Source organism: Mustela putorius, unplaced genomic scaffold, assembly GCF_011764305.1.
Source record: "Mustela putorius furo isolate JIRA1106 unplaced genomic scaffold, ASM1176430v1.1 tig00537335_pilon_pilon_pilon, whole genome shotgun sequence".
In the NCBI taxonomy this organism is placed as follows: domain Eukaryota; kingdom Metazoa; phylum Chordata; class Mammalia; order Carnivora; family Mustelidae; genus Mustela; species Mustela putorius.
Genome location: NW_025422457.1, coordinates 6818463 through 6842587, shown reverse-complemented (window position 1 = coordinate 6842587; position 24125 = coordinate 6818463). Strand labels below are relative to the sequence as shown.

Genomic DNA, 24125 nt, shown 5'->3' with positions numbered 1-24125 from the left:
TTCTATGCCTAGTAAGTGTCAAAAGCCAAGTCTCAAAAGCATTTCTTGAGACTTAACATTTGTAAACAGCCTAAAACTCTAAAGAAATCTTTAGATTCATTTCCCCCTCAAAATGGTTACTTTTGCAAAGCTTTAGTCATTAAATATGTGATTTGTTGGAGAGACCCACTAAAGAACAAGACAAGCACAGTTCCACCACCCCCCACGCCAAACAACATATTTTCTCTAACTTCCATCTTGATCTTTTTCTGTTGATCTTGATCTGTCACCTCTTATGAGGCAACGTCTCCTAAAATTGTTTCATTTTTCAGTGCGGCAGGAATTCTTCAGACTGTCCAACTGAAAGTTCTCATTCTTGAATTCCATTTTAGTCAGTTTAATGAACTGAACCCCATGGTTACAGATGTAGAGCTGCTCTCAATTCTCTTTAGATGATAATGCCATACAAACATGGTAGTCAAGACACTTTAACCCCTCAGGATTCTACAAATGAAGCTGTACTGGGAAAGAGAGTTGTGCTGACCGGTTGGCTAATACAAGCAATGAATAATAAGTATCATACAAAAATAATTTCAGAAATAATTGCCCTAAAGTTAGTAACAGTTACAAGGGAAGGCTTTGTCCTACATAAAATTCTCTTTTGTGATCACAGAAAACTTTTTGGGAGGTCCAGGCTTCTCCAAATATTTCCGTATTACCTCATTTGTGCCAAGTAATGGTCATGTGTCAACAGAATATAAAAACTTACACAACACAAGAGTGTAATTTGTTTATCCAAGTCTTTCTGAATTCCTTCCTTTGAACTTTTTTACCTTCTCACCTATACTTTTCAGAGAAAATTAATATGAATCATCCGACCACCTTTTCTTCTGTCTCAGGAAGTATCTCTCCTCTCCATGATGAACAGCTTTCACTTGTACTTTTCAATCTTGTCCTGTCCTGTCTCAGTCTGAATCTTTTTCTATCCACGAAGCATCTATTTCTTTATCTTTCGTCTATCCGTCTACACTGTTTCCTTTACCTCAGACTTCTACACAAATTTCTAAATTCTGGAAACAAAACCACACCAAGATACTTTCCTGAGTCCTACATTCCCTTTCTTGAAAGAATAGACATTTCCTAGTAGTTTACCAACTACCCCCCCCACTCTTTCTTTCATCTTCTCTTTACTTCTTATTTGCAATTTCATGATCAAAAGTGCTCTTTATTTACTTCAGTGATTCTTGTTAAAACCAGTAAGGATTTCCAAGCCCAGTTCTAAGCTAAGCTATTCACAGATGTTTCATTCTATTAAAAGTCCCACTACTTCTTGAAGTACTCTCTACCCCTGACCTCTGGGTCATCTTTTACTTGATTGTCTTCTTCAACAGCTACTTTGTATTGTCTTTCCTTTTTTGGTCCATTAGCTTTCAGGATGTTCTAGAGTTCCATGAACTAAATTATTGATGGTAATAACTGACGTGGTAGAAGCTGGTGAAATTGCCAAGGGAGTGGTGTGTAGATGTAACAGAACAAAAGAGAGGTCTTGGAGGAAAGCTCACATTAAGGAGTAAAGCAGTGAAAATTGTAAAGACATTACGGAGGGCAGAGCAGTCAGAGAGGATGAAATAAAATCCAAAAGGCAGAAGAGAGGGGCACCTGGGTGGCTCAGTGGGTTGAGCCTCTGCCTTCGGCTCAGGTCATGATCTCAGGGTCCTATGATGGAGCCCCATATCAGGCTTTCTGCTCAGCAGGAAGCCTGCTTCCCACTTTCTCTCTGCCTGCCTCTCTGCCTGCTTGTGATCTCTCTCTCTCTGTGTCAAATAAATAAATAAAATCTTTAAAAAAAAAAAAACCAAAAACCAAAAAACAAAAGGCAGAAGAGAAGGGAACTGAAAGAGGGATAGTTACTGTGTGAAATGTCTCAACCCCGAAATTTATCCTCCTGGACTCCACCAAAGAGTCAAGGAGGAAAAGAACTTCAAAAGACATGATTATATTTGGAAATTAGGTGGTTGCCAGGTGAAAATCTATTGTTAAGGCTTTTAGGAATGAGTGGCCTTGAAGGAAATGAAAGAAATAAGGGACGGCTAATCTTGGAGAAATTAGGCAACGAAGGATAGAGCAGAAGTTTATGTACGTATAAATGTGTGGCCTGTGGTATTTAAATGATTAGCCTGTAACATCTAAAATTCTCTTAATTACACTTTGCAGGACTTGTTTTTAGAACCTTGACAGCAGAATCTAAGATGCTGCCTCAAATCCATAACTAAAGCAATGACTGCAGCCTAATAAACACACACTATTATACCCTCAAGTCAGCACCCCAAATCATATCTGTTCTGTCTTTATTAGGTGAGTTTAAGAAAATAAGCTTCTTGCAATGTATTAGTCAGTGATGGACCACAGGAATCCAACAAATAGTGAATTCAGAGAAGGAAAACCACTCGAAGAGTAATAATAGAATGCTCGAGTAGGCAAATTAATCTTAGGGCCCAAGTTTTTCTGTCATATTACTCATTAAACAGGCAGGTGCCTGCTCTTTCCTTCAAGGGAATGAATAGTAATGGGCTACACCCTTCTTTCAAAAAAGATAAATCATTTTGAGGGTATATAGAAAGAAGGTAGCAACCATCATTCTAAGTTTTTGTTTTTTAGTTAAAGAATCTGATATTTAAGATTTAAGATATTTAAGTTTCTTAAATATTTAAAAACTATACATTCTTTATATGTGAATTTCTGTGTAGAACATACAGCTGTGCAAGAAAAGATTATGGTTTAGTTCCAAGAATCCTAGACTAGAGGATCAAAAGCCTGACTTCACATGCTGGTTCTGCTAGTGATCTTGGACAAATCCCTTGGCTTCCGAGTCAAATTTTCTTTAGCTGAAAATGAAAAAAACTCAGATCCATCTCATACGATAAGAAGGTAGAGAAATATTAAAATGCTTGACATATATAATATAGCATTATGACAGTTGAACTTTACTATGGCTGAATGATTAAAAAGACTTGTAAGTCAAAGTCAGGCATTTTGTAATAAGGTGACACAGTTGAGACATTTGAGGAAGAACTAATATTTTATTTTCTTTTTTTTTCTAATATTTGATTTTCAATGTACTTCTGTGGGTCAGGCAAACTAAAAATAACAAGGTAGATTCTTTGAACATGTTTCATAAATGTTTGTGAAACGACAAAGCTATGGTGTACAAATATTTTATGTACACATGTTTTACGTCTCTCTCCAAATTTAGCTTAAGTGCATATAAAGGATTAATTTGATAATCAGATGTGAATCAGTGAAACATTCCATTTCTACATTCAAAAGTTGTTTTTCCTCTTCTGTATACTGAGGTATCTTGCATCTCTTTCTATTTGCCCTAGAGAAGAAAATGAATACCTAGTGAATCATGTAGACTTAGACACGATTGCTGAAAGATTACAAATCAGCAAATTATAGGAAGATTAAATTAATTATGGGTGGAGCATGTTATTTCACCTCTGTGATATTTATATAGAATTTCGATTGATCTATTTTTAAGATTTTATGTTTAACTACATTTTAAGTTACAAATCAGCTTAAAAGGAGTAAATTTATGATAAGGGGCATCATTAGGTATGAATTTGCCTTGAAACACATTTTTAAGAAAGATTTTTTAAAAAAATATTTTATTTATTTATTTGAGAGAGAGGCAGTGAGAGAGAGCATGAGTGAGAAGGTCAGAGGGAGAAGCAGACTCCCCGTAGAGCTGGGAGCCCCATGCGGGACTCAATCCCAGGATTCCAGGATCATGACCTGAGTCGAAAGCAGTCGTCCAACCAACTGAGCCACCCAGGCATCCCTCATTTTTAAGAAACATTTTTAAGCATCAAACTGGAACACTTCAATAATTTGAAATTAAGGTTCAGTTTTCTAAATCCTCCTTTCTTTTCAAAGGTTTGAGGTAGATAAACCCCAAACTTTTAGCATGATATAACTAAGATTTAAAATGCATACTAACCATGTGGAGCCAGAAAGACCAGCGATGTAGGTAGCACAATCTAAAATTCCTGCCTCATACAGGGCCTTGATCACACCTGAGAATCCGACCATGGCTCGGAAGCCTCCACCTGAGCCCAATATGGCGACCACAGGCACCTAGAGTGATGAAACGCAGAGATCATTTGTAAAGGCAAAAATATATTCCCTTTTAGTTTCAATTTTCATGTTATGTGCTCCACGTTTGGTAATAAAGAATTGTAGTTCACTCATACCTTGATAATATATCTATTTTTTTAAAAGAATATGTTTCATATAAGAAAATTAAGAATTAATGTCTATTAGAAAGCAAATGTGACTAAAATACCAACTAACTCTATTTAGAAATAACAACCATAACTCTGTATTAGCTTAACCCTTTGCAGTTTTTGGCTTGCTTTTGGGTGCAATTTTTTTGGGGGGGGAGTCTCTCAAAAATCCTGTAAAGTGAGCAAAAATGTCTTTGCTCATTTTGTAGATGGAAGTTCTAAAATGCTGATATTACCTATGTAAAATCTATTTGCTGATATCTGGAGTTAAGTAAGCACTATGCCCTCTTGGTCCAGAATTCTTTTTTTTTTTTTTTAAGTATAATAAAGCTTTATTTTATTGCCTTTCCTTTATATGGCCTTGGTCCAGAATTCTTAATTGCTCCTTTATACCGACTCATTTAAAAATATATACTATTAAAAGTGACAGGAGCTACAGAATCTATTTATTCTTTAATCTATTAAATATATCTGATTGAGTGGTCTCTATCTTTCAAGCATCACAAGTAGATCCAGGGAATATAGTTTAAGTGAGGCAGAAATGTAATAATAATTATGACAATATGGGCACCTGGGTAGCTCAGTTGGTTAAATGTCTGCATTCAGCTGAGGTCATAATCCCAGAGTCCCAGGATCAAGTCCTAGGTCTGGCTCCCTGCTCAGTGTGGAGTCTGCTTCTCCCTCTCCCCCTCCTCCCCACCCCCTGCTCAGGCTCTCTCTTTCTCTCTCTCACTTTATCTCTCAAATAAGTAAAATCTTCAAAAAAATAATTATTATGACAATAAAAAAAATAGGGAGAGATGACATTTCTTGAGCTCTTACTCTGAGACAGAGAGAGATAGAGAGTGTGCACAAGTGGGGGGAGGGGCAGAGGGAGAAGCAGACTCCCTGCTGAGCAGGGAGCCCACCATGGGGCTCAATCCCAGGACGCTGAGATCATGACCTGAGCTGAAGACAGATGGTTAACCGACTGAGCCACCCAGGTGCCCCAGAAATTGTTTCATTTAATCTTCACATAATCTCTATGAAGTGTCTATTTTAAGAGATGAGGGACCAAGGCACTTGGAAGAAACACCTTGAAGACTCGCTCCAGGTCAAACAATCAGTAAACAGCAGTCAGGGATTAAACCCCAAGCTCTTATATCCAGGCTCATGCTAATATGTCTTCCTAAAATAAAGGGCTATAGGCTAGGAGTACATGAGGTCCAGAAGATGTGGTCAATTCCAATCAGAGAAACTGAAGTGGTGGAGAAAGCTTCATAAATTAAAAAGAAACCCAAGCTTAATTTTAAAGATGCACAGTTATTGAACAGGGACGGACGAGGGCAGGGAAGGAGGCTGTTCTGGAAATGGAAGCAACATGAGTCAACCAAGAGTTTTTGCAGGAGAGAAGCAAAGGCTGTCTGCAACATGACTAAAATACAAGTGTTTGTTTGTAGAGGAAGAGATTGTCATTTTCTCTGTGGTCCTGAACCATTATTGCTCAAGAGAGCGGGTGGTTTCTCTATACCCCAGGGCCTAGTTCTCAAATTGTACACAGCCGTCTGGGTGTCTACAAGGTCAAAACTATTTTCATGAAAACAGTAAGATGTTATTTGTCTTTGCTCATTCTCATTACCTCATGAGTCTATGATGGAGTTTTCTAGAAATTATAGGATGTGTGATACAGCAAGAGATTGAATTCAAAAGCAGATAACAAAAATCCAGCTGCTGTCTCTGAAGTCAAACAACAGAGATACTTATAAAAATGTAAAGCAATGCTGCCCTTCTCACCCTTTTTATGTTCTTGAAAATATGGTTATATTCATAAAATGTCATTGATATTAATATGACAATGATTTATGTAAAATAAGTATGTATTTTGATAAGTTTTCTCAGCTTTCACTTTTCATATGGTAGATATTCATAGATATAACCCATATAAATAAAACCTCTTAGGAGTTCTTTTTTTTTAAAGATTTTATTTATTTATTTGACAGAGAGAGAGATCACAAGTAGGCAGAGGGGTGGGGGGAAGCAGGCTCCCACTGAGCAAAGAGCCCAATGCAGGGCTCAATCCCAGGACCCTGAGATCATGATCTGAGCCGAAGGCAGAGGCTTAACCCACTGAGCCACCCAGGTGTCCCTCTCTTAGAAGTTCTTTATATTTTTTTTAATGTAAAATAGATTTCTCAGATCAAAAAAGCTTAATAACCACTGCTCCAGAATTATCAGGCATGTGGTGAGTACAATCCAATATCTTCCAGGAAGATTCTGAGCCTGTTGAGGATGGGGGGAGGGTGGGGGTGGAGACAGACAAGAGAACAGGGAGTGGATGGATGGAAATGTTTACTGGATAGACAGAGGCTGATGTGAAAGAAAAGTCAGACTGCTGGGGAGAAAGAGTATCTTTTGTTTGATGCTATTTCCCAATAACAATTACTAGCAAAAGAAAGTTAGAGATTGAAGACTGAGCAAAGATGGAGCAAAGATACTAGATCACAAAGCAGTTCAAAGCTTTATAAGAAACAAAGTGAAGGGGGAGGAGTCAAGATGGCGGAGAAGTAGCAAGCTGAGACTGCTTCAGCTAGCCGGAGATCAGCTAGATAGCTTATCTAAAGATTGCAAACACCTGAAAATCCATCGGCAGATCGAAGAGAAGAAGAACAGCAATTCTGGAAACAGAAAAACAACCACTTTCTGAAAGGTAGGACCGGCAGAGAAGTGAATCCAAAGCGACGGGAAGATAGACCCCGGGGGGAAGGGCCGGCTCCCGGCAAGCGGCGGAGCAACCGCGCACAAAATCAGGACTTTTAAAAGTCTGTTCCGCTGAGGGACATCGCTCCAGAGGCTAAACCGGGGCGAAGCCCACGCGGGGTCAGCGTGGCCTCAGGTCCCGCAGGGTCACAGAAGGATCGGGGGTGTCTGAGTGTCGCAGAGCTTGCGGGTATTGGAACAGGAAAGCCGGCTACAGAGACAGAGCCGACAGTAAGCTCGCAGCTCCGTGTTACCTTGAACCGGTCGCAGGCTCGGTGAGCTCGGAGCGCGGCCGGAGGTCAGGCAGACGGGAGTAACTGGGCGCTGTTCTCTGAGGGCGCACTGAGGAGTGGGGCCCTGGGCTCTCGGCTCCTCCGGGCCGGAGACCAGGAGGCCGCCATTTGTATTCCCGTCCTCTGGAACTCTACGGAAAGCGCTCAGGGAACAAAAGCTCCTGAAAGCAAACCCGAGCGGATTACTCACCCCGGCCCCGGGTAAGGGCGGTGTAATTCCGCCTGGGGCAAAGACACTTGAGAATCACTACAACAGGCCCCTCCCCCAGAAGATCAACAAGAAATCCAGCCGAGACCAAGTTCACCTACCAAGGAGTGCGGCTTCAATACCAAGGAGAGCAGCAGAATTCCAGAGGAGGAGAAAGCCAAGCACGGAACTCATGGCTTTTTTCCTGTGATTTTTTTTTTTAGTCTTGCAGTTAATTTAATTTTTTCTTTTTCTTTTTTTTTTTTTTCTCGCCTTCGGGTAAAATTTTTTTTTTAACTGTTACCTTTTTCTTTTTTAACGATTTTTTACTAGTTTATCTAATATATATATTTTTTTTTTACATTTTTCTTAGGTGTTTTCTTTTTTTAAAAATTCTTTTCTTTTCTTTTCTTTTTTTTTCTTTTTCTTTTCTTTTTGTTTTTTTCTTTCTTTCTTCCTTTTTGAACCTCTTTTTATCCCCTTTCTCCCCACTCACGATTTTGGATCTCTTCTAATTTGGTTAAAGCATATTTTCCTGGGGTTGTTGCCACCCTTTTAGTATTTTACTTGCCGCTTCATTTACTCTTATCTGGACAAAATGACAAGACGTAAAAATTCAACACAAAAAAAAGAACAAGAGGCAGTACCGAAGGCTAGGGACCTAATCAATACAGACATCGGTAATATGTCAGATCTAGAGTTCAGAATGACAATTCTCAAGGTTCTAGCCGGGCTCGAAAAAGGCATGGAAGATATTAGAGAAACCCTCTCGAGAGATATAAAAGCCCTTTCTGGAGAAATAAAAGAACTAAAATCTAACCAAGGTGAAATCAAAAAAGCTATTAATGAGGTGCAATCAAAAATGGAGGCTCTAACTGCTAGGATAAATGAGGCAGAAGAAAGAATTAGTGATATAGAAGACCAAATGACAGAGAATAAAGAAGCTGAGCAAAAGAGGGACAAACAGCTACTGGACCACGAGGGGAGAATTCGAGAGATAAGTGACACCATAAGACGAAACAACATTAGAATAATTGGGATTCCAGAAGAAGAAGAAAGTGAGAGGGGAGCAGAAGGTATACTGGAGAGAATTATTGGGGAGAATTTCCCCAATATGGCAAAGGGAACGAGCATCAAAATTCAGGAGGTTCAGAGAATGCCCCTCAAAATCAATAAGAATAGGCCCACACCCCGTCACCTAATAGTAAAATTTACAAGTCTCAATGACAAAGAGAAAATCCTGAAAGCAGCCCGGGAAAAGAAGTCTGTAACATACAATGGTAAAAAATATTAGATTGGCAGCAGACTTATCCACAGAGACCTGGCAGGCCAGAAAGAGCTGGCATGATATTTTCAGAGCACTAAACGAGAAAAAAACATGCAGCCAAGAATACTATATCCAGCTAGGCTATCATTGAAAATAGAAGGAGAGATTAAAAGCTTCCAGGACAAACAACAACTGAAAGAATTTGCAAATACCAAAGCAGCTCTACAGGAAATATTGAAAGGGGTCCTCTAAGCAAAGAGAGAGCCTACAAGTGGTAGATCAGAAAGGAACAGAGACCATATACAGTAACAGTCACCTTACAGGCAATACAATGGCACTAAATTCATATCTCTCAATAGTTACCCTGAATGTGAATGGGCTAAATGCCCCTGTCAAAAGACACAGGGTATCAGAATGGATAAAAAAACAAAACCCATCTATATGTTGCCTCCAAGAAACACATTTTAAGCCCGAAGACACCTCCAGATTTAAAGTGAGGGGGTGGAAAAGAATTTACCATGCTAATGGACATCAGAAGAAAGCAGGAGTGGCAATCCTTATATCAGATCAATTAGATTTTAAGCCAAAGACTATAATAAGAGATGAGGAAGGACACTATATCATACTCAAAGGGTCTGTCCAACAACAAGATTTAACAATTTTAAATATCTATGCCCCCAATGTGGGAGCAGCCAACTATATAAACCAATTAATAACAAAATCAAAGAAACACATCAACAATAATACAATGATAGTAGGGGACTTTAACACTCCCCTCACTGAAATGGACAGGTCATCCAAGCAAAAGATCAGCAAGGAAATAAAGGCCTTAAACGACACACTGGACCAGATGGACATCACAGATATATTCAGAATATTTCATCCCAAAGCAACAGAATACACATTCTTCTCTAGTGCACATGGAACATTCTCCAGAATAGATCACATCCTCGGTCCTAAATCAGGACTCAACCGGTATCAAAAGATTGGGATCATTCCCTGCATATTTTCAGACAACAATGCTCTAAAGCTAGAACTCAACCACAAAAGGAAGTTTGGAACGAACCCAAATACATGGAGACTAAACAGTATCCTTCTAAAGAATGAATAGGTCAACCGGGAAATTAAAGAAGAATTGAAAAAAATCATGGAAACAAATGATAATGAAAATACAACGGTTCAAAATCTGTGGGACACAACAAAGGCAGTCCTGAGAGGAAAATATATAGCGGTACAAGCCTTTCTCAAGAAACAAGAAAGGTCTCAGGTACACAACCTAACCCTACACCTAAAGGAGCTGGAGAAAGAACAAGAAAGAAACCCTAAGCCCAGCAGGAGAAGAGAAATCATAAAGATCAGAGCAGAAATCAATGAAATAGAAACCAAAAAAAACAATAGAACAAATCAACGAAACTAGGAGCTGGTTCTTTGAAAGAATTAATAAAATTGATAAACCCCTGGCCCGACTTATCAAAAAGAAAAGAGAAAGGACCCAAATAAATAAAATCATGAATGAAAGAGGAGAGATCACAACTAACACCAAAGAAATACAAACTATTATAAGAACATACTATGAGCAACTCTACGGCAATAAATTTGACAATCTGGAAGAAATGGATGCATTCCTAGAAACATATAAACTACCACAACTGAACCAGGAAGAAATAGAAAGCCTGAACAGACCCATAACCAGTAAGGAGATTGAAACAGTCATTAAAAATCTCCAAACAAACAAAAGCCCAGGGCCAGACGGCTTCCCGGGGGAATTCTACCAAACATTTAAAGAAGAACTAATTCCTATTCTCCTGAAACTGTTCCAAAAAATAGAAATGGAAGGAAAACTTCCAAACTCATTTTATGAGGCCAGCATCACCTTGATCCCAAAACCAGACAAGGATCCCACCAAAAAAGAGAGCTATAGACCGATATCCTTGATGAACACAGATGCGAAAATACTCAACAAAAAATACTAGCCAATAGGATTCAACAGTACATTAAAAAGATTATTCACCACGACCAAGTGGGATTTATTCCAGGGCTGCAAGGTTGGTTCAACATCCGCAAATCAGTCAATGTGATACAACACATCAATAAAAGAAAGAACAAGAACCATATGATACTCTCAATAGATGCTGAAAAAGCATTTGACAAAGTACAACATCCCTTCCTGATCAAAACTCTTCAAAGTGTAGGGATAGAGGGCACATACCTCAATATCATCAAAGCCATCTATGAAAAACCCACCGCAAATATCATTCTCAATGGAGAAAAACTGAAAGCTTTTCCGCTAAGGTCAGGAACACGGCAGGGATGTCCATTATCACCACTGCTATTCAACATCGTACTAGAGGTCCTAGCCTCAGCAATCAGACAACAAAAGGAAATTAAAGGCATCCAAATCGGCAAAGAAGAAGTCAAATTATCACTTTTCGCAGATGATATGATACTATATGTGGAAAACCCAAAAGACTCCACTCCAAAACTGCTAGAACTTATACAGGAATTCAGTAAAGTGTCAGGATATAAAATCAATGCACAGAAATCAGTTGCATTTCTCTACACCAACAGCAAGACAGAAGAAAGAGATATTAAGGAGTCAATCCCATTTACAATTGCATCCAAAACCATAAGATACCTAGGAATAAACCTAACCAAAGAGACACAGAATCTATACTCAGAAAACTATAAAGTACTCATGAAAGAAATTGAGGAAGACACAAAGAAATGGAAAAATGTTCCATGCTCCTGGATTGGAAGAATAAATATTGTGAAAATGTCTATGCTACCTAAAGCAATCTACACATTTAATGCAATTCCTATCAAAGTACCATCCATCTTTTTCAAAGAAATGGAACAAATAATTCTAAAATTTAAATGGAACCAGAAAAGACCTCGAATAGCCAAAGGGATATTGAAAAAGAAAGCCAACGTTGGTGGCATCACAATTCCGGACTTCAAGCTCTATTACAAAGCTGTCATCATCAAGACAACATGGTACTGGCACAAAAACAGACACATAGATCAATGGAACAGAATAGAGAGCCCAGAAATAGACCCTCAACTCTATGGTCAACTAATCTTCGACAAAGCAGGAAAGAATGTCCAATGGAAAAAAGACAGCCTTTTCAATAAATGGTGCTGGGAAAATTGGACAGCCACATGCAGAAAAATGAAATTGGACCATTTCCTTACACCACACACAAAAATAGACTCAAAATGGATGAAGGACCTCAATGTACGAAAGGAATCCATCAAAATCCTTGAGGAGAACACGGGCAGCAACCTCTTCGACCTCTGCCGCAGCAACATCTTCCTAGGAACAACGCAAAAGGCAAGGGAAGCAAGGGAAAAAATGAACTACTGGGATTTCATCAAGATCAAAAGCTTTTGCACAGCAAAGGAAACAGTTAACAAAATCAAAAGACAACTGACAGAATGGGAGAAGATATTTGTAAACGACATATCAGATAAAGGACTAGTGTCCAGAATCTATAAAGAACTTAGCAAACTCAACACCCAAAGAACAAATAATCCAATCAAGAAATGGGCAGAAGACATGAACAGACATTTCTGCAAAGAAGACATCCAGATGGCGAACAGACACATGAAAAAGTGCTCCATATCACTCGGCATCAGGGAAATACAAATCAAAACCACAATGAGATATCACCTCACACCAGTCATAATGGCTAAAATCAACAAGTCAGGAAATGACAGATGCTGGCGAGGATGCGGAGAAAGGGGAACCCTCCTACACTGTTGGTGGGAATGCAAGCTGGTGCAGCCACTCTGGAAAACAGCATGGAGGTTCCTCAAAATGTTGAAAATAGAACTGCCCTATGACCCAGCAATTGCACTATTGGGTATTTACCCTAAAGATACAAATGTAGTGATCCAAAGGGACACATGCACCCGAATGTTTATAGCAGCAATGTCCACAATAGCCAAACTATGGAAAGAACCTAGATGTCCATCAACAGATGAATGGATCAAGAAGATGTGGTATATATACACAATGGAATACTATGCAGCCATCAAAAGAAATGAAATCTTGCCATTTGCAACAACATGGATGGAACTAGAGCGTATCATGCTTAGCGAAATAAGTCAAGCAGAGAAAGACAACTATCATATGATCTCCCTGATATGAGGAAGTGGTGATGCAACATGGAGGCTTAAGTGGGTAGAAGAAGAATAAATGAAACAAGATGGGATTGGGAGGGAGACAAACCATAAGTGACTCTTAATCTCACAAAACAAACTGAGGGTTGCCGGGGGGAGGGGGTTTGGGAGAAGGGGGTGGGATTATGGACATTGGGGAGGGTATGTGCTTTGGTGAGTGCTGTGAATTGTGTAAACCTGGTGATTCACAGACCTGTACCCCTGGGGATAAAAATATATGTTTATAAAAAATAAAAAATTTAAAAAAAAAAAAAAAGAAACAAAGTGAAGAAAGAAATCCACAGGGGTGGAAAAGCAGAAGCTGAAGCAAGTAGAGATGTTCTGACTAGAGTACAGTTCTCTACTACTGAGTGGCCCCTAACTGAAGGAGCCTATGCGTCCTAATTAGATGCAGGTTGGAGAGCTCATTCATGCAAACACACTCCAGCATTCGGTACAATGGAGCAAGTTAAATGGCTTTGAACCTGTACATGTTTAGATGTACAGAATGCTTTCAATCATATATGTTTAAATTGCAAATAACATAAAATACCTAAGTTCTTAAAAACCTGTCTGGAGGGGATAAAAAGCTAGGATAGGAAACAGAAGTGGATTATAAAGCAGGTGAACAGAGCACACTACAGTAATAGCTGTCAGAGGAGCTGTTAAGCAAGCCAGATAGGAAGTTAGAAGGAGGAAGCATCTGAATTAGGCCTTGAAGGAAGACTTGAATTTATGGACAACATAATAAGAACAGTGAACATTTCCTGTTGTCAAGCACTGAGCCTAAATTCAAGCCAAGACACTCACAAGCTGAAAAGGACATGTGACATTGCAACAGTCCTCTAGGGAGTCAGGAGAAATACGATTAAGAAGAGCTTCATGGGGAAAAAAAGTATTTCGGTTGATATTATAGAAGGAGGAAGACTGTTTATATTAAAAAATCATGTAGGAGCATTTGAGCCTGGTGATTTGGTTACTTGTAATGCTGCATTATTGAAAATAACATTAAATCCAATACAAATCCAACAGTCTAGAGTAAGAAAATTCTTAGTAACACATCTCACTGTTCAACACGCAACACGGAACTGCACTGTTGTTCAGTAAGATTTAATAAGAAAAGTTGGAAGACTGAACATAAGGCTTTCTCTAATCCTGAGAAAACAGCTCCCCAGATGTCCTTCTTCATAAGCCACTAGTCCAACACATACTTACGAATATTTATGTTGTTAGGAATTTTCTGGAAATAGCCACTTACGAAACTGGAATTTGTTACTTATATAACCCGTTGTTTTCATTATTGCTTTACAGTAAATTCTTAGAATTTTCAGGTAAGATTTTGAAGTCAGGTATCTGAGCTGCTAGCAGGCGAAAGAAATATCAGATACTTGTACATAAAAACAGAATAATCAAATACTTGAATGACTATGTAGATTACAATTCTCATCTGCATTTGCTACACATGAATTAATCTGTTTTATGTATATCCTTTAATTTTCACAACTAATTTTCACAGTGACATTTTAAAGATAAAATAATTGAAACATAAGGAAGTTAACTTTTCTTATCACAAAGCTAGAAAGCAATGTCCTGTGGACTCAAAACTGGATCTGTTAGCCTCCAAAGCTTTTAATTCCCTCTGCTCCATGATCTCTGAAAGCTTTCCCTCTAACTAACTTTGTGATCTGGGGCACAGAAAATCCTCTTTGGACTCTGTTTCCTTACATGCAGAAGCACTGGGTAGCATTAGCAACCTTGAGGCCTTTAGCTACTAGTAACACTTGATTCTATAACTCAGACAGAATATGAGTTATAAAACTATATAAGTATATACTTTTTATTAACTTTTTATTAAAAAAGGGAGATTTGACTTATCAAGAAAATATGTCTCTCTGGCACAAGCCTGGGCACTTTCATTCAATTTATTTCATCTAATTTTCCCAGCCCTCAAAAGGAGATCATTTCCATTTTTCAGACGATGAAGTATTTAATCCACACAAATACCTTGTCCACATACAGACGCAACTAATTGTTCATAGAACCACGACGTGAACTAAGTGTCACCAACACCGTAATTCACTCTTTCCTTTTAGTCACTATTGAGAAAGAAAGAGTACTCTTTGCTAAAAGAAACCATTTGATATTTAGCTAATTTATATTTCAGATTCATCTGTTACTTTGGATGGTATCAGCCCAATTTTACGTAATAAATGAAGGCTAAATTTGGTATCAGCCCAATTTTACGTAATAAATGAAGGCTAAATTTGGATGTTTTAATAACCTTGGTCATTCTGAAATAACTTTCAAAGAAGTAACTGAGGAGTTATAAGAAGCAGCTGTTAGTGCTGACTCAAAATCTAAAAGAATCTAAGAAATGTGCTGTTGACAGGTTTTAGCTTATATTTAGACCTAAGAGCATTAGTATTTGTGCATAAATGATATCAATGAATATCTCTCATATGATAACAGGAAATGAATCTTCATTTACCAAAAATCCTGTGGTTTTGATTAAATTAATTGATACATGGGCTTATGGATGTTATTAATTTCCTCCCTTGCAAAAGAAAATTCTCAAGTGCTTAAGGGTTTTGGGTTTTGGGTTTTTTGGTTTTTTTTTTTACATTTTCATAGGTTTTTAAGGTCTGAAAATTATATAAAGACTTTTGCCTCCTTGGCTCCTGTACTAGTCAGGGCTCTCCAGAAACACAGGATCAACAAGATGTACCTAGCTACGAACCTGTCTAGAAAGAGATTTATTTTATAGAATTGGCTCGCGAATTTAGGATGAATGGCAAGTCCAAATCTGCAGAATGGGCCAGCAGGCTCCAAAACCAGGAGAGTCAATAATGTGTTTCTAGTCTGAAGGCCAGCAGTTGGAAACCCAGGAGAGCCAATGGTGCAGATGAAGAGAAATGGAGTCTGTTGGAGAACTCCCTCTTGCTCAGAAAGGCTGATCTTCTTGTTCTGTTCAGGCCTTCAAGTGATTAAACAGGGCCAACCCACATTATGGATTGTAATTTACTGATCTGAGTGTTAATCTCACCTAAAATCACCCCATTTCACGTTTCAAAGAGGCAAGAGAAAAGGATGTAGTATCTCAGTGCCAAAACTATCGAGTCTTAAAAACGATACTCGAAATTATGAAAAATACAAAGAGAAAGTTTTTTTTCTTGGGAAATTATTTAATTAACAAATCCTTTTCACTCAAGTGGGAAAAGGTGCTTTTAATATATAACTCTAGTGATATGATATGGAAGTTCATTTCATTATTAAGTATTTAGTACGATACTGACTTAAAATACTTTACTTGTGGTACATTTTTAAAGCACCTAGTGCAGTTGATTAAATACATTTTTTAATTTCTAAGAGAGTTTATCATTTTCTTGACAGGTAGGAGGGAGGACTACAGGTCAAAAAAGTTAAGTATTAGAATTTCCTACACCAGTTCCTCGCTAGTATCGTAATAGATGGTTATAGTCATTTGAATTGTTATGTGTTTGGGTTTGGGTTTTGTTAGCAGTATCACTTACAAATTATTCCTTTTTCTCTTTTTGTGGATAAAATCAGGCAAATAAAGGATGAAGATACCATAAACTCCACATTATTGAAATTGATTTCAATGCCCTTTACTTTGCCTCAAATCATCTCTATTTTTGCCAGTTTGGAGAAAAATATGGTACAAATGTCAAATCAGAACTCTTTCTTTCTCTATTTACTAAAAGTCAATTTTCCTCTGTTTTTACTGAAAGTCAATTTTCCAAAGTGCCAAGTAACTGCCATCCCCCAGCTCCGCAAAGCATGAGTCAAAACACCTGAAGATATACTGAAGGAGGTAGCCAAGACCTAGTTTTGCAACCCTCAACTGATTATTCCCCACCAATTATAAAAGGGGTCAGAGAAACTGTATTGAAAATGAGAGAGCCAACCCTATAAGTATAAAGGAGAACCAAATAAGGAGCACAGATTCTTTTCTTTTTAGAAGATTAAATGATCACATCACAGTGGTTATCCCAATATTAAAACTGTTTATAGGCTTTAGACTGCTTGCTTGTGCATCCTAGGTTTTTACTCATAATTATTATCATTATTAATGATTATTATTTTTTTGGATTAGAAGATGGAAGCAAAGATGACAATTACAGAGTCTGATCTGCTCGTGTATCTCCACAGTATCCGCAATGGTAGGAGCAGTCATGGCTGCCTAGACTGGGCAAATGGTAATACCTGCAGTGGGGTTTGCCTCCCCACCATCCTGTGCCCAGCACCGGCCCTCTCAAGGTGCTGTCTGGTCCATTTCTGGTCAGGTACATAAGCAACACCTTTGTACACAAAGGGAGGGAACTCACTAACTTGGTTTGCTTCAGGAAATGTATAAAAAGTAGTATATATTATCTCATTTCAGTCTATTTACAATTTTTTCCAGCACAGCCATCATTTCATATGCAAAATTTAAGAAGTGAGTTTACATGAAATTAAAATGCATTATTGTTAGTAGCATTTAGTTTTCATCTGGTCCCCCGCCCTTTCAACCCAGTAAGATCCCTCACTGAATGCCCATTTGCTTTATAAAACAAATTTAAACCTGTAGCAAATCCAGCGCCTGTCCCCATCTGCCACCTCCCTCCCTGCTTGGACACGTGTGTTTCTGCATGCCTCCCCCGAGCCTGTTTCCCTGGGAGCTCGGTAGTCTTCAGCAGTCATGTGCCTTATAGTGAACAGCGCTACTGAGTGGAGTCTGGGCCTCCTGGACGTCTACTTTGTAGACCAACTCCAGCTCTCTTACTCCTTGGCTCTTCACATCCTACCACCACCTCAGATGAGAAAACCTCAAAGTCCACCTCATGAGTCCTGAAACTTGACCCTTGGAAGCCCACAGCTCAGCACACCTCCCTGTCCTCCGCTATTAGGAATTCTACACTGTCTGCCTGCAATATTTGCAATCTAAGAGGGGAATAAGTATTGACAGTAATGGGCACCTGGGTGGGTCAGTTGGTTGTCTGCCTTTGGCTTCCATCATGATCCCAGGGACCTGGGATCGAGCCCTGCATCAGGCTCCCTGCTCAACGTTGGGGGATGGGGTGCGTTCTCCCTCTCCTTCTGCCCCTCCCCCTGCTCCTCCTCTCTCTCTCTCTCTGTCAAAGAAACAAAATCTTAAAAAGAAATAATTGATAGTATAAAATTCTGTCATCCCAACGAAGGTAAGAAGCAAGAGGGAGAATATTCTGGAAGACGGAAACAACATACACAAGGAATACACATTCTCATGGACCACTCAAGCCTGACTTCTATTATCTCCTTCAGGAACTGTTCTGCTTTGCCTCCTCCTCTGTCACCAGACGGGCTCTCTTCTCTAGAATTTTCACTTAATTTATATAACAAACTTAATTTATATAACTTAAATTTCACTTATTTATATAATTTATAATTTCACTTAATTTATATAACTTAATATATTATTTACTTAATTTATATAACAAACAAATACAGATTAGCACTCATAAAGTGTATTATTTAAGGTCCACTTTATACTTCACCCTAAGGCTTCTATCTGTTTAAACTGAAGTTATTTCATATAGTCTGCCTTGAAACACGTTTCTCTTATATTCTCTGATGAAGGTTTTAAGTAGAATTCCCTTCTCTTGCTTCCCCACTATTCCACTTCCAGATTTTAGTCCCCCAACCAGCCTGGCTTTGTTACGGTCAGTTACTAGGGAACAGAAATGATAGATTAGCATTTCCCTTCGCATAAGACTGTAATCTAGAAGCTTCATCTGACCAAAAGCTATTTTCAGACAAGAAAATTTATAAGAATGGCCTCTAAACAATCCAACTATGTCCAAAATCCCCATGTACACAGTCTTACAGATCTCACTCAGAAAAGATTCCAGGCCTCTATTCATAGAGAAATTACACTAATCAGAGACACTGTTCTAACAACAAGCTTGCTTATCAGATTTGAATTCCACAACAATTAAAGCTGAAAAAGAAAGGAGTGGTTTGAAGAAATTACTTCAAGGAAACACATAAAGTATGGAGAAATGGCAGTTGATTGCAAATGAAACAGACATGAGAACATGCAGATCAGTTCAATCTGGACAAGGAGTAACATATTTTAGAAAGACTTCTCTTCAAATGATTCAAATCTATAAATTAAAAAATATACATATTCTCGATGATAAAAAAAAGTTTTAACAAGATTTTACTTGTTTATTTGAGAGAGAGAGTGAGAGAGAAAGCACGAGTAGGTGGTGGGGAGAGGCAAAGGAAGAGGGAGCAGCAGGCACCCCACCGAGCAAGGAGCCTGATGTGGGACTCGGTCCCTGCACCCTTGAATCATGACCTGAGCCAAAAGCAGATCCTTAATCGAATGAACCACCCAGATGTCCCGAGAACACATTTTTTAAAAGTCTTAGTATTTCAAAGAATAAACTCTTGGGTTATGAGGCACCTTAACTATTTGACTAATTCATTATATCAGACAGAAAAGCTAAGATTTTATTAAATTGGACAATGACTGCCCTTGGGCGTTATGCAGCAGAACAGAAACACTCAAGTAGTACAGTCACTATTTTATTGAGCAACTACTATGTGCCCTTACAGATTGTGCTGGAAGCTTATAAGCTAGTACTTATCCTTTTACTTAATAAGAGACACAGTCTCCATTTTACAAGTGAAGCATAGAAGGGAACGAATGTGTCCAGGTTTATACTACCCAAATTTATTCAACATTTTAATTTGACACTGAAGTCCCAAGCTGGATGTTGTCTGTTTGTTGAACACTGGGAACAGGACAAGCAGAGTCTCTCCACCGAGAATTAAGCAGGACTGTTCTTTCTTCGTCAAACCGCCATGACAGCCTGTCCCTCGTATCATAAGGATGATTAGCCAGAACTGACTAGAAAGTGAAGTCTCATCAGAGAGCAAGGGAGTTGGGAGCTTAAGAGATCCCTGACTGAGGAGTAACATAAAAATAGGAAACTATCACATGTTTTGTGGGAATGAGTGGTTCTGAATATATTTAAAGTAATTATTTTGGACAAGAGAAAAAACTCTAGATGGAAAAAAAAACAACTACAGTAAAAGCTTGAATTCTAAGAACAACTTCCAAAAATATGAATTTAATATTTTTTGAAGAATATTCCAGACAGAAACATAATGACTTCATTCTCTACCCATTGCAGAGAAGCCAATTTGTATGAATATTGGGCCAAGTTTCATCTTCCCAGAAAGACTCCTTTTTTCCACAGAACAAGAAGTGCACCAGGGGGGTTGCAGCAGCAACTTTCCCTTTGCAAAAGGAAAACCTAAGGACAAAGGCCAACAGGGCATCTGGATCAATGTGTCCCACATACATTTTTCACAGAACAGTTCCAACTGGGATCTTTTCATCCAAACCTCCTCATCCTGTGTCTTCTCCCTAACAACCTGACACTGTGTTCCTCAGTTCTGAGTCCCTGATCCCTCTCCCTAGCTAAGGCATCCCCAGGTCGCAGCGCCAAGCAACTGCCCGAATCTGTCCCCTGACCCACACAACACAAGATTTACTGAGCATCCACATGTGCTAGGAGCCAGGCCAGGTGCTGGGAATGTGAACATAAATAACACAGACACTGTCCTGGGCTTCATAAAGCTTATATTCCACTGGAGAAAACAGACACTAAATGAGTATCTGTATAAGTATGTTTTAAGTCTGAGTGTCATCAATGCTGAGAAGATAATGCATGTATTTGTGCCACAGAGAATATAACGGAGACCTAAGGGACATGGGGGGGGGGTGGTGAAGGAGACAGTCTCAGAAGAAGCTACGTATCTACTGCTTAAAGAACGGAAGGGAGGGTGCTAGCTACCTGAAAAGCAGGTGAGGTGGGGAGAGGGCAGGTACAGAGGAAGCACACTACAGGGAGAAGGAACAGTGTCTAGAAAGGCACCAGCTGGGGAAGGGTTCTGAGGAGACATGGAGCTAAGAGGCAGCACCCAGCGAAGGAGCGCGGTGTGAACTGGAAAAAACGGGAGTTGGAGAGATGCTGGGAAGCCAATCCTGAGAATGGTGGAAGGATTTTCAGCTCTGGTTTGGGAGCAAACAGAAGGTAGGGAGAGGGAGGACAGGCAGAGGTGGAACTACAGAAAACAGAGGTGTTGTGTTCCCTTTTAGTTCCCTTTAGATGGGAGGGATACCAGTTAAGAAATCAAGCAGGTGCATAAATATCAGCTCTGAAGCTCAGAAGGGAGGTTTTAAGTCCATGATCTACATGGGGAGTTCTTTGGACATAGGTGCTAGGTGACATCATGGAAGGGAGAGAAAATTCTTTAAAAAAAAAAAAAAAGATTTTACTGATTTATTTAACAGAGAGAGAGAGTGAGAGAGAGAACCCAAGCAGGGGGAGCAGCAGAGGGAGAGGGAGAAGCAGACTCCCCGATGAGCAAGGTGCCCGATGCAGGACTCGATCCCAGGACCCTGGGATCATGAGCGAAGTCAAAAGCAGAAGTTTAACCGACTGAGCCACCCAGGTGTCCCAGGAGAGAAAATTCTTAAGAAGAATGCAGAGTGAGGAGACAGAGTGTCTAAGGCAAAGAACACTTCTATTTAAAGAATGTACAGGGGAGGATCTGCTACAGGACCCTGAAAAGGCAGGATGAAAACGGGAAGAGGAGGCAGTCGGTGAACAGCAGAGAATGTTTCACAAGGTAAGGAGACACGGTCATTTGCTCTAACAGGGTCCAGGGAGACAGGGCAGGATCTTTTGCACTTATTAGTACAGGTGACTGGTGAAGCAGCTGCAGTAGAATCCTAAGGTCAGAAGCCTGAGAAAGTGAAGAAAGAGGACGAGAAGGTGTCGGAAACGTGGAGAAGTCTGGGAACACAAGGAGAGAAGTGGAGAGACAGGAGGAGGGAAGGTCCATTCCAGGCAGATTTTGTGGTTGTTCCTCTTATCCCCTTCCTATCCAAGTTGATATTTCTATAGCAAAAATTCATAAAGAGGTAGAGGCAGACAAGTCGGGAGGCAGGGAGTGGTCTTTGGAGGACTGGACAATTGAGACAGTTGCTATACTGGGGCTCCTGGCCGGGGCTGGCAATCTGTATCTGCTGTTGGACTTCATTTGGAAGAGAAGGAGCTGTTTCCTCCATGGAATTCGAGAGGGAAGCAGCAAAGGATAGCGTAATTTAGGGAACAGAGCAATCCTCTGGCAAGAAAGGAAGGCTTTGTCATCTGATGCCTGTTGACCTCTCTTTGATTAGGAGGCAAGTGTCTCAGCTGTGAGGGCAACAAAGGGTATCAGCCGCAGGGAGTGAAAGAAATAACAGTTGCAAATGAGTGGAAAGCAGTGAGGCAGCAGGGGTGGGAGGGGTGGGCGGGGACAGATTGCAAAAGAGCATCTGGCAAATGAAACTGATGGCCAGGAATTAACAGAGGTATCCATTTCTTGCTTTTTTCTTTTTCTAACAAACCCATTCCTTCCTCCAGGCCTGACTAACAGTCTTCAATTCCAGGAGGACCTGCCCATTACAGGGAGGGAAAGGTTTTCCTCAGCCCTCTTAAGGTCTCTGGCTGGGTCTGAAAATTAAACTGACAAGAGAAATTAACAGGAAAAAAGCATACAGATTTATTTAAGGTAAGTTTTATGTGACATAGGAACCTTTCTAAGAAAATAAATACCAAAGAAACAGTTACAGGGACCCCTGGGTGGCTCAGGCAGTTAAGCCATCTGTGTCTGGCTCAGGCCATGACCTCAGGCTCCTGGGCTCCTTGCTCAGCGGTGAGTCTGCTTCTCCCTCTGCCTGTTCCTCCCCCTGTTTATGCTCTCCCTCTCTATCTCAAATAAATAAAATCTTTAAAAAAAGAAAAAGTTCATTCAATGATCCTATGGGGGAGGGGGTTTGAGGGAAGGGCAAAAGGGGTGAAGGGGGTGGGAGGTATAGGTTTCCAGCTATGGAATGAATAAATCAGGGAAATGAAAGGTACAGCAGGAGGAGTATCAAATAGTCAGGGGTACTATAACCGTATTGTGAGGTAACACGTAACAGACACACTTGATGAACTAACGTAACTTTGTATGTCAGCTATACTTCAATTATAAAACAATAAAAATAAAATAAATTTCAATGATCCTTTTACATCCAAACCTAAACTTTTCTTACTAATAAACATCTTGTTTGTGCATAAGTATGCCTATGTGTCATCTTTTTAAAACTATATCTGATCAGTATTACTAAATATGGGCAGCACTTCCTCAAAGAATTTGTATTTACGAAACACCTTATCTTAAAAAGCTGAAGATACGACACTCAATCAATCTCAGTATTTCCATATTTGGGTGCACTTTGGGAGACAGTGACTATTAAATTGCAGTAACATTTGAAACATTTCCAACTCACATCGCGTGTAGAATATAAACCTTCACTATTCTCTGGACCCAGGAGTTTCTTCATGTTTTCCTTTATGTTTTCTTTTCTCTGTTGTCTGAAAGTTTTCTCCTGATCACACAGAGCCATACTGAATCGGAGGTCTGGGGATGAACTGTATACGAAACACAAGGTTATGAGCCAATGTCCCCAGCAGTCTTGTTATAAATCACCCAGTTCCCAGCACCTTCGCTGATGTATGCTTATTGCTCCCCTCAAGCCATTTCCTAGAAAGGGACGTGAAACAAATGATGGCTGGCTTAAAGCTGCAGGTTCCAAGGCATGTTTCCACAAAAACAAAAACAAGCAAACAAACAGCCCCTGATAAGTTTGTTTTATCATAGCCAAGATTTTGGGAAGTGCTTCAGAGAATAAACCTGTTTAGATCTGTTTGGCACAGTATTTCCAATGTTGACGTGATGAGGAAAGCCTTCCCCTGGCTTTCCATCCCCCGCTTCTCCATGATGCAACACTAACATTCCTAAGAGTCTGTGTTCTGAGGAGCACACCTGTAGAAATACCATCTTTAATAAAATGCCTTGTCTAAGAGATGTCCCCCTGTGACCAAAAAAGGAACTTCTAATGGTAGGACTTTAGACAACCGCAAATAAGCCAAGAGCTGGAGGATTTGTGGATCCTTATGTTGTACAGCCTTCCTTTCTAATAATGGCAGCAGCAACTTCTCAGATCCCTGTACTAGGTCAGAAACCACACTAGATGTGTAGGTATATATCACTGTTGAAATAATGGGAGTAAATCTTACACATTATTATACAATGTATTATTTTTATAACTCTCTATCACAGATCAAAAC

At 39.5% G+C, this 24125-nt stretch overlaps 1 protein-coding gene across 5 annotated transcripts in view; it reads right to left on the bottom strand.

The window, feature by feature from the left end:
• Window positions 1–24125, bottom strand: part of PLA2G4A (phospholipase A2 group IVA) — a 176728-nt gene that overhangs the window by 63740 nt on the left and 88863 nt on the right. For all 5 annotated transcript variants that reach the window (XM_004781557.3, XM_013050511.2, XM_004781558.3 and 2 more), the window contains 2 exons: window positions 23285–23426; window positions 3980–4116 (listed from right to left, as the gene is read on the bottom strand). In XM_004781557.3, coding sequence (XP_004781614.1) covers window positions 3980–4116; window positions 23285–23426 — 279 coding nt within the window. The remainder of the gene's footprint in view (window positions 1–3979; window positions 4117–23284; window positions 23427–24125) is intronic.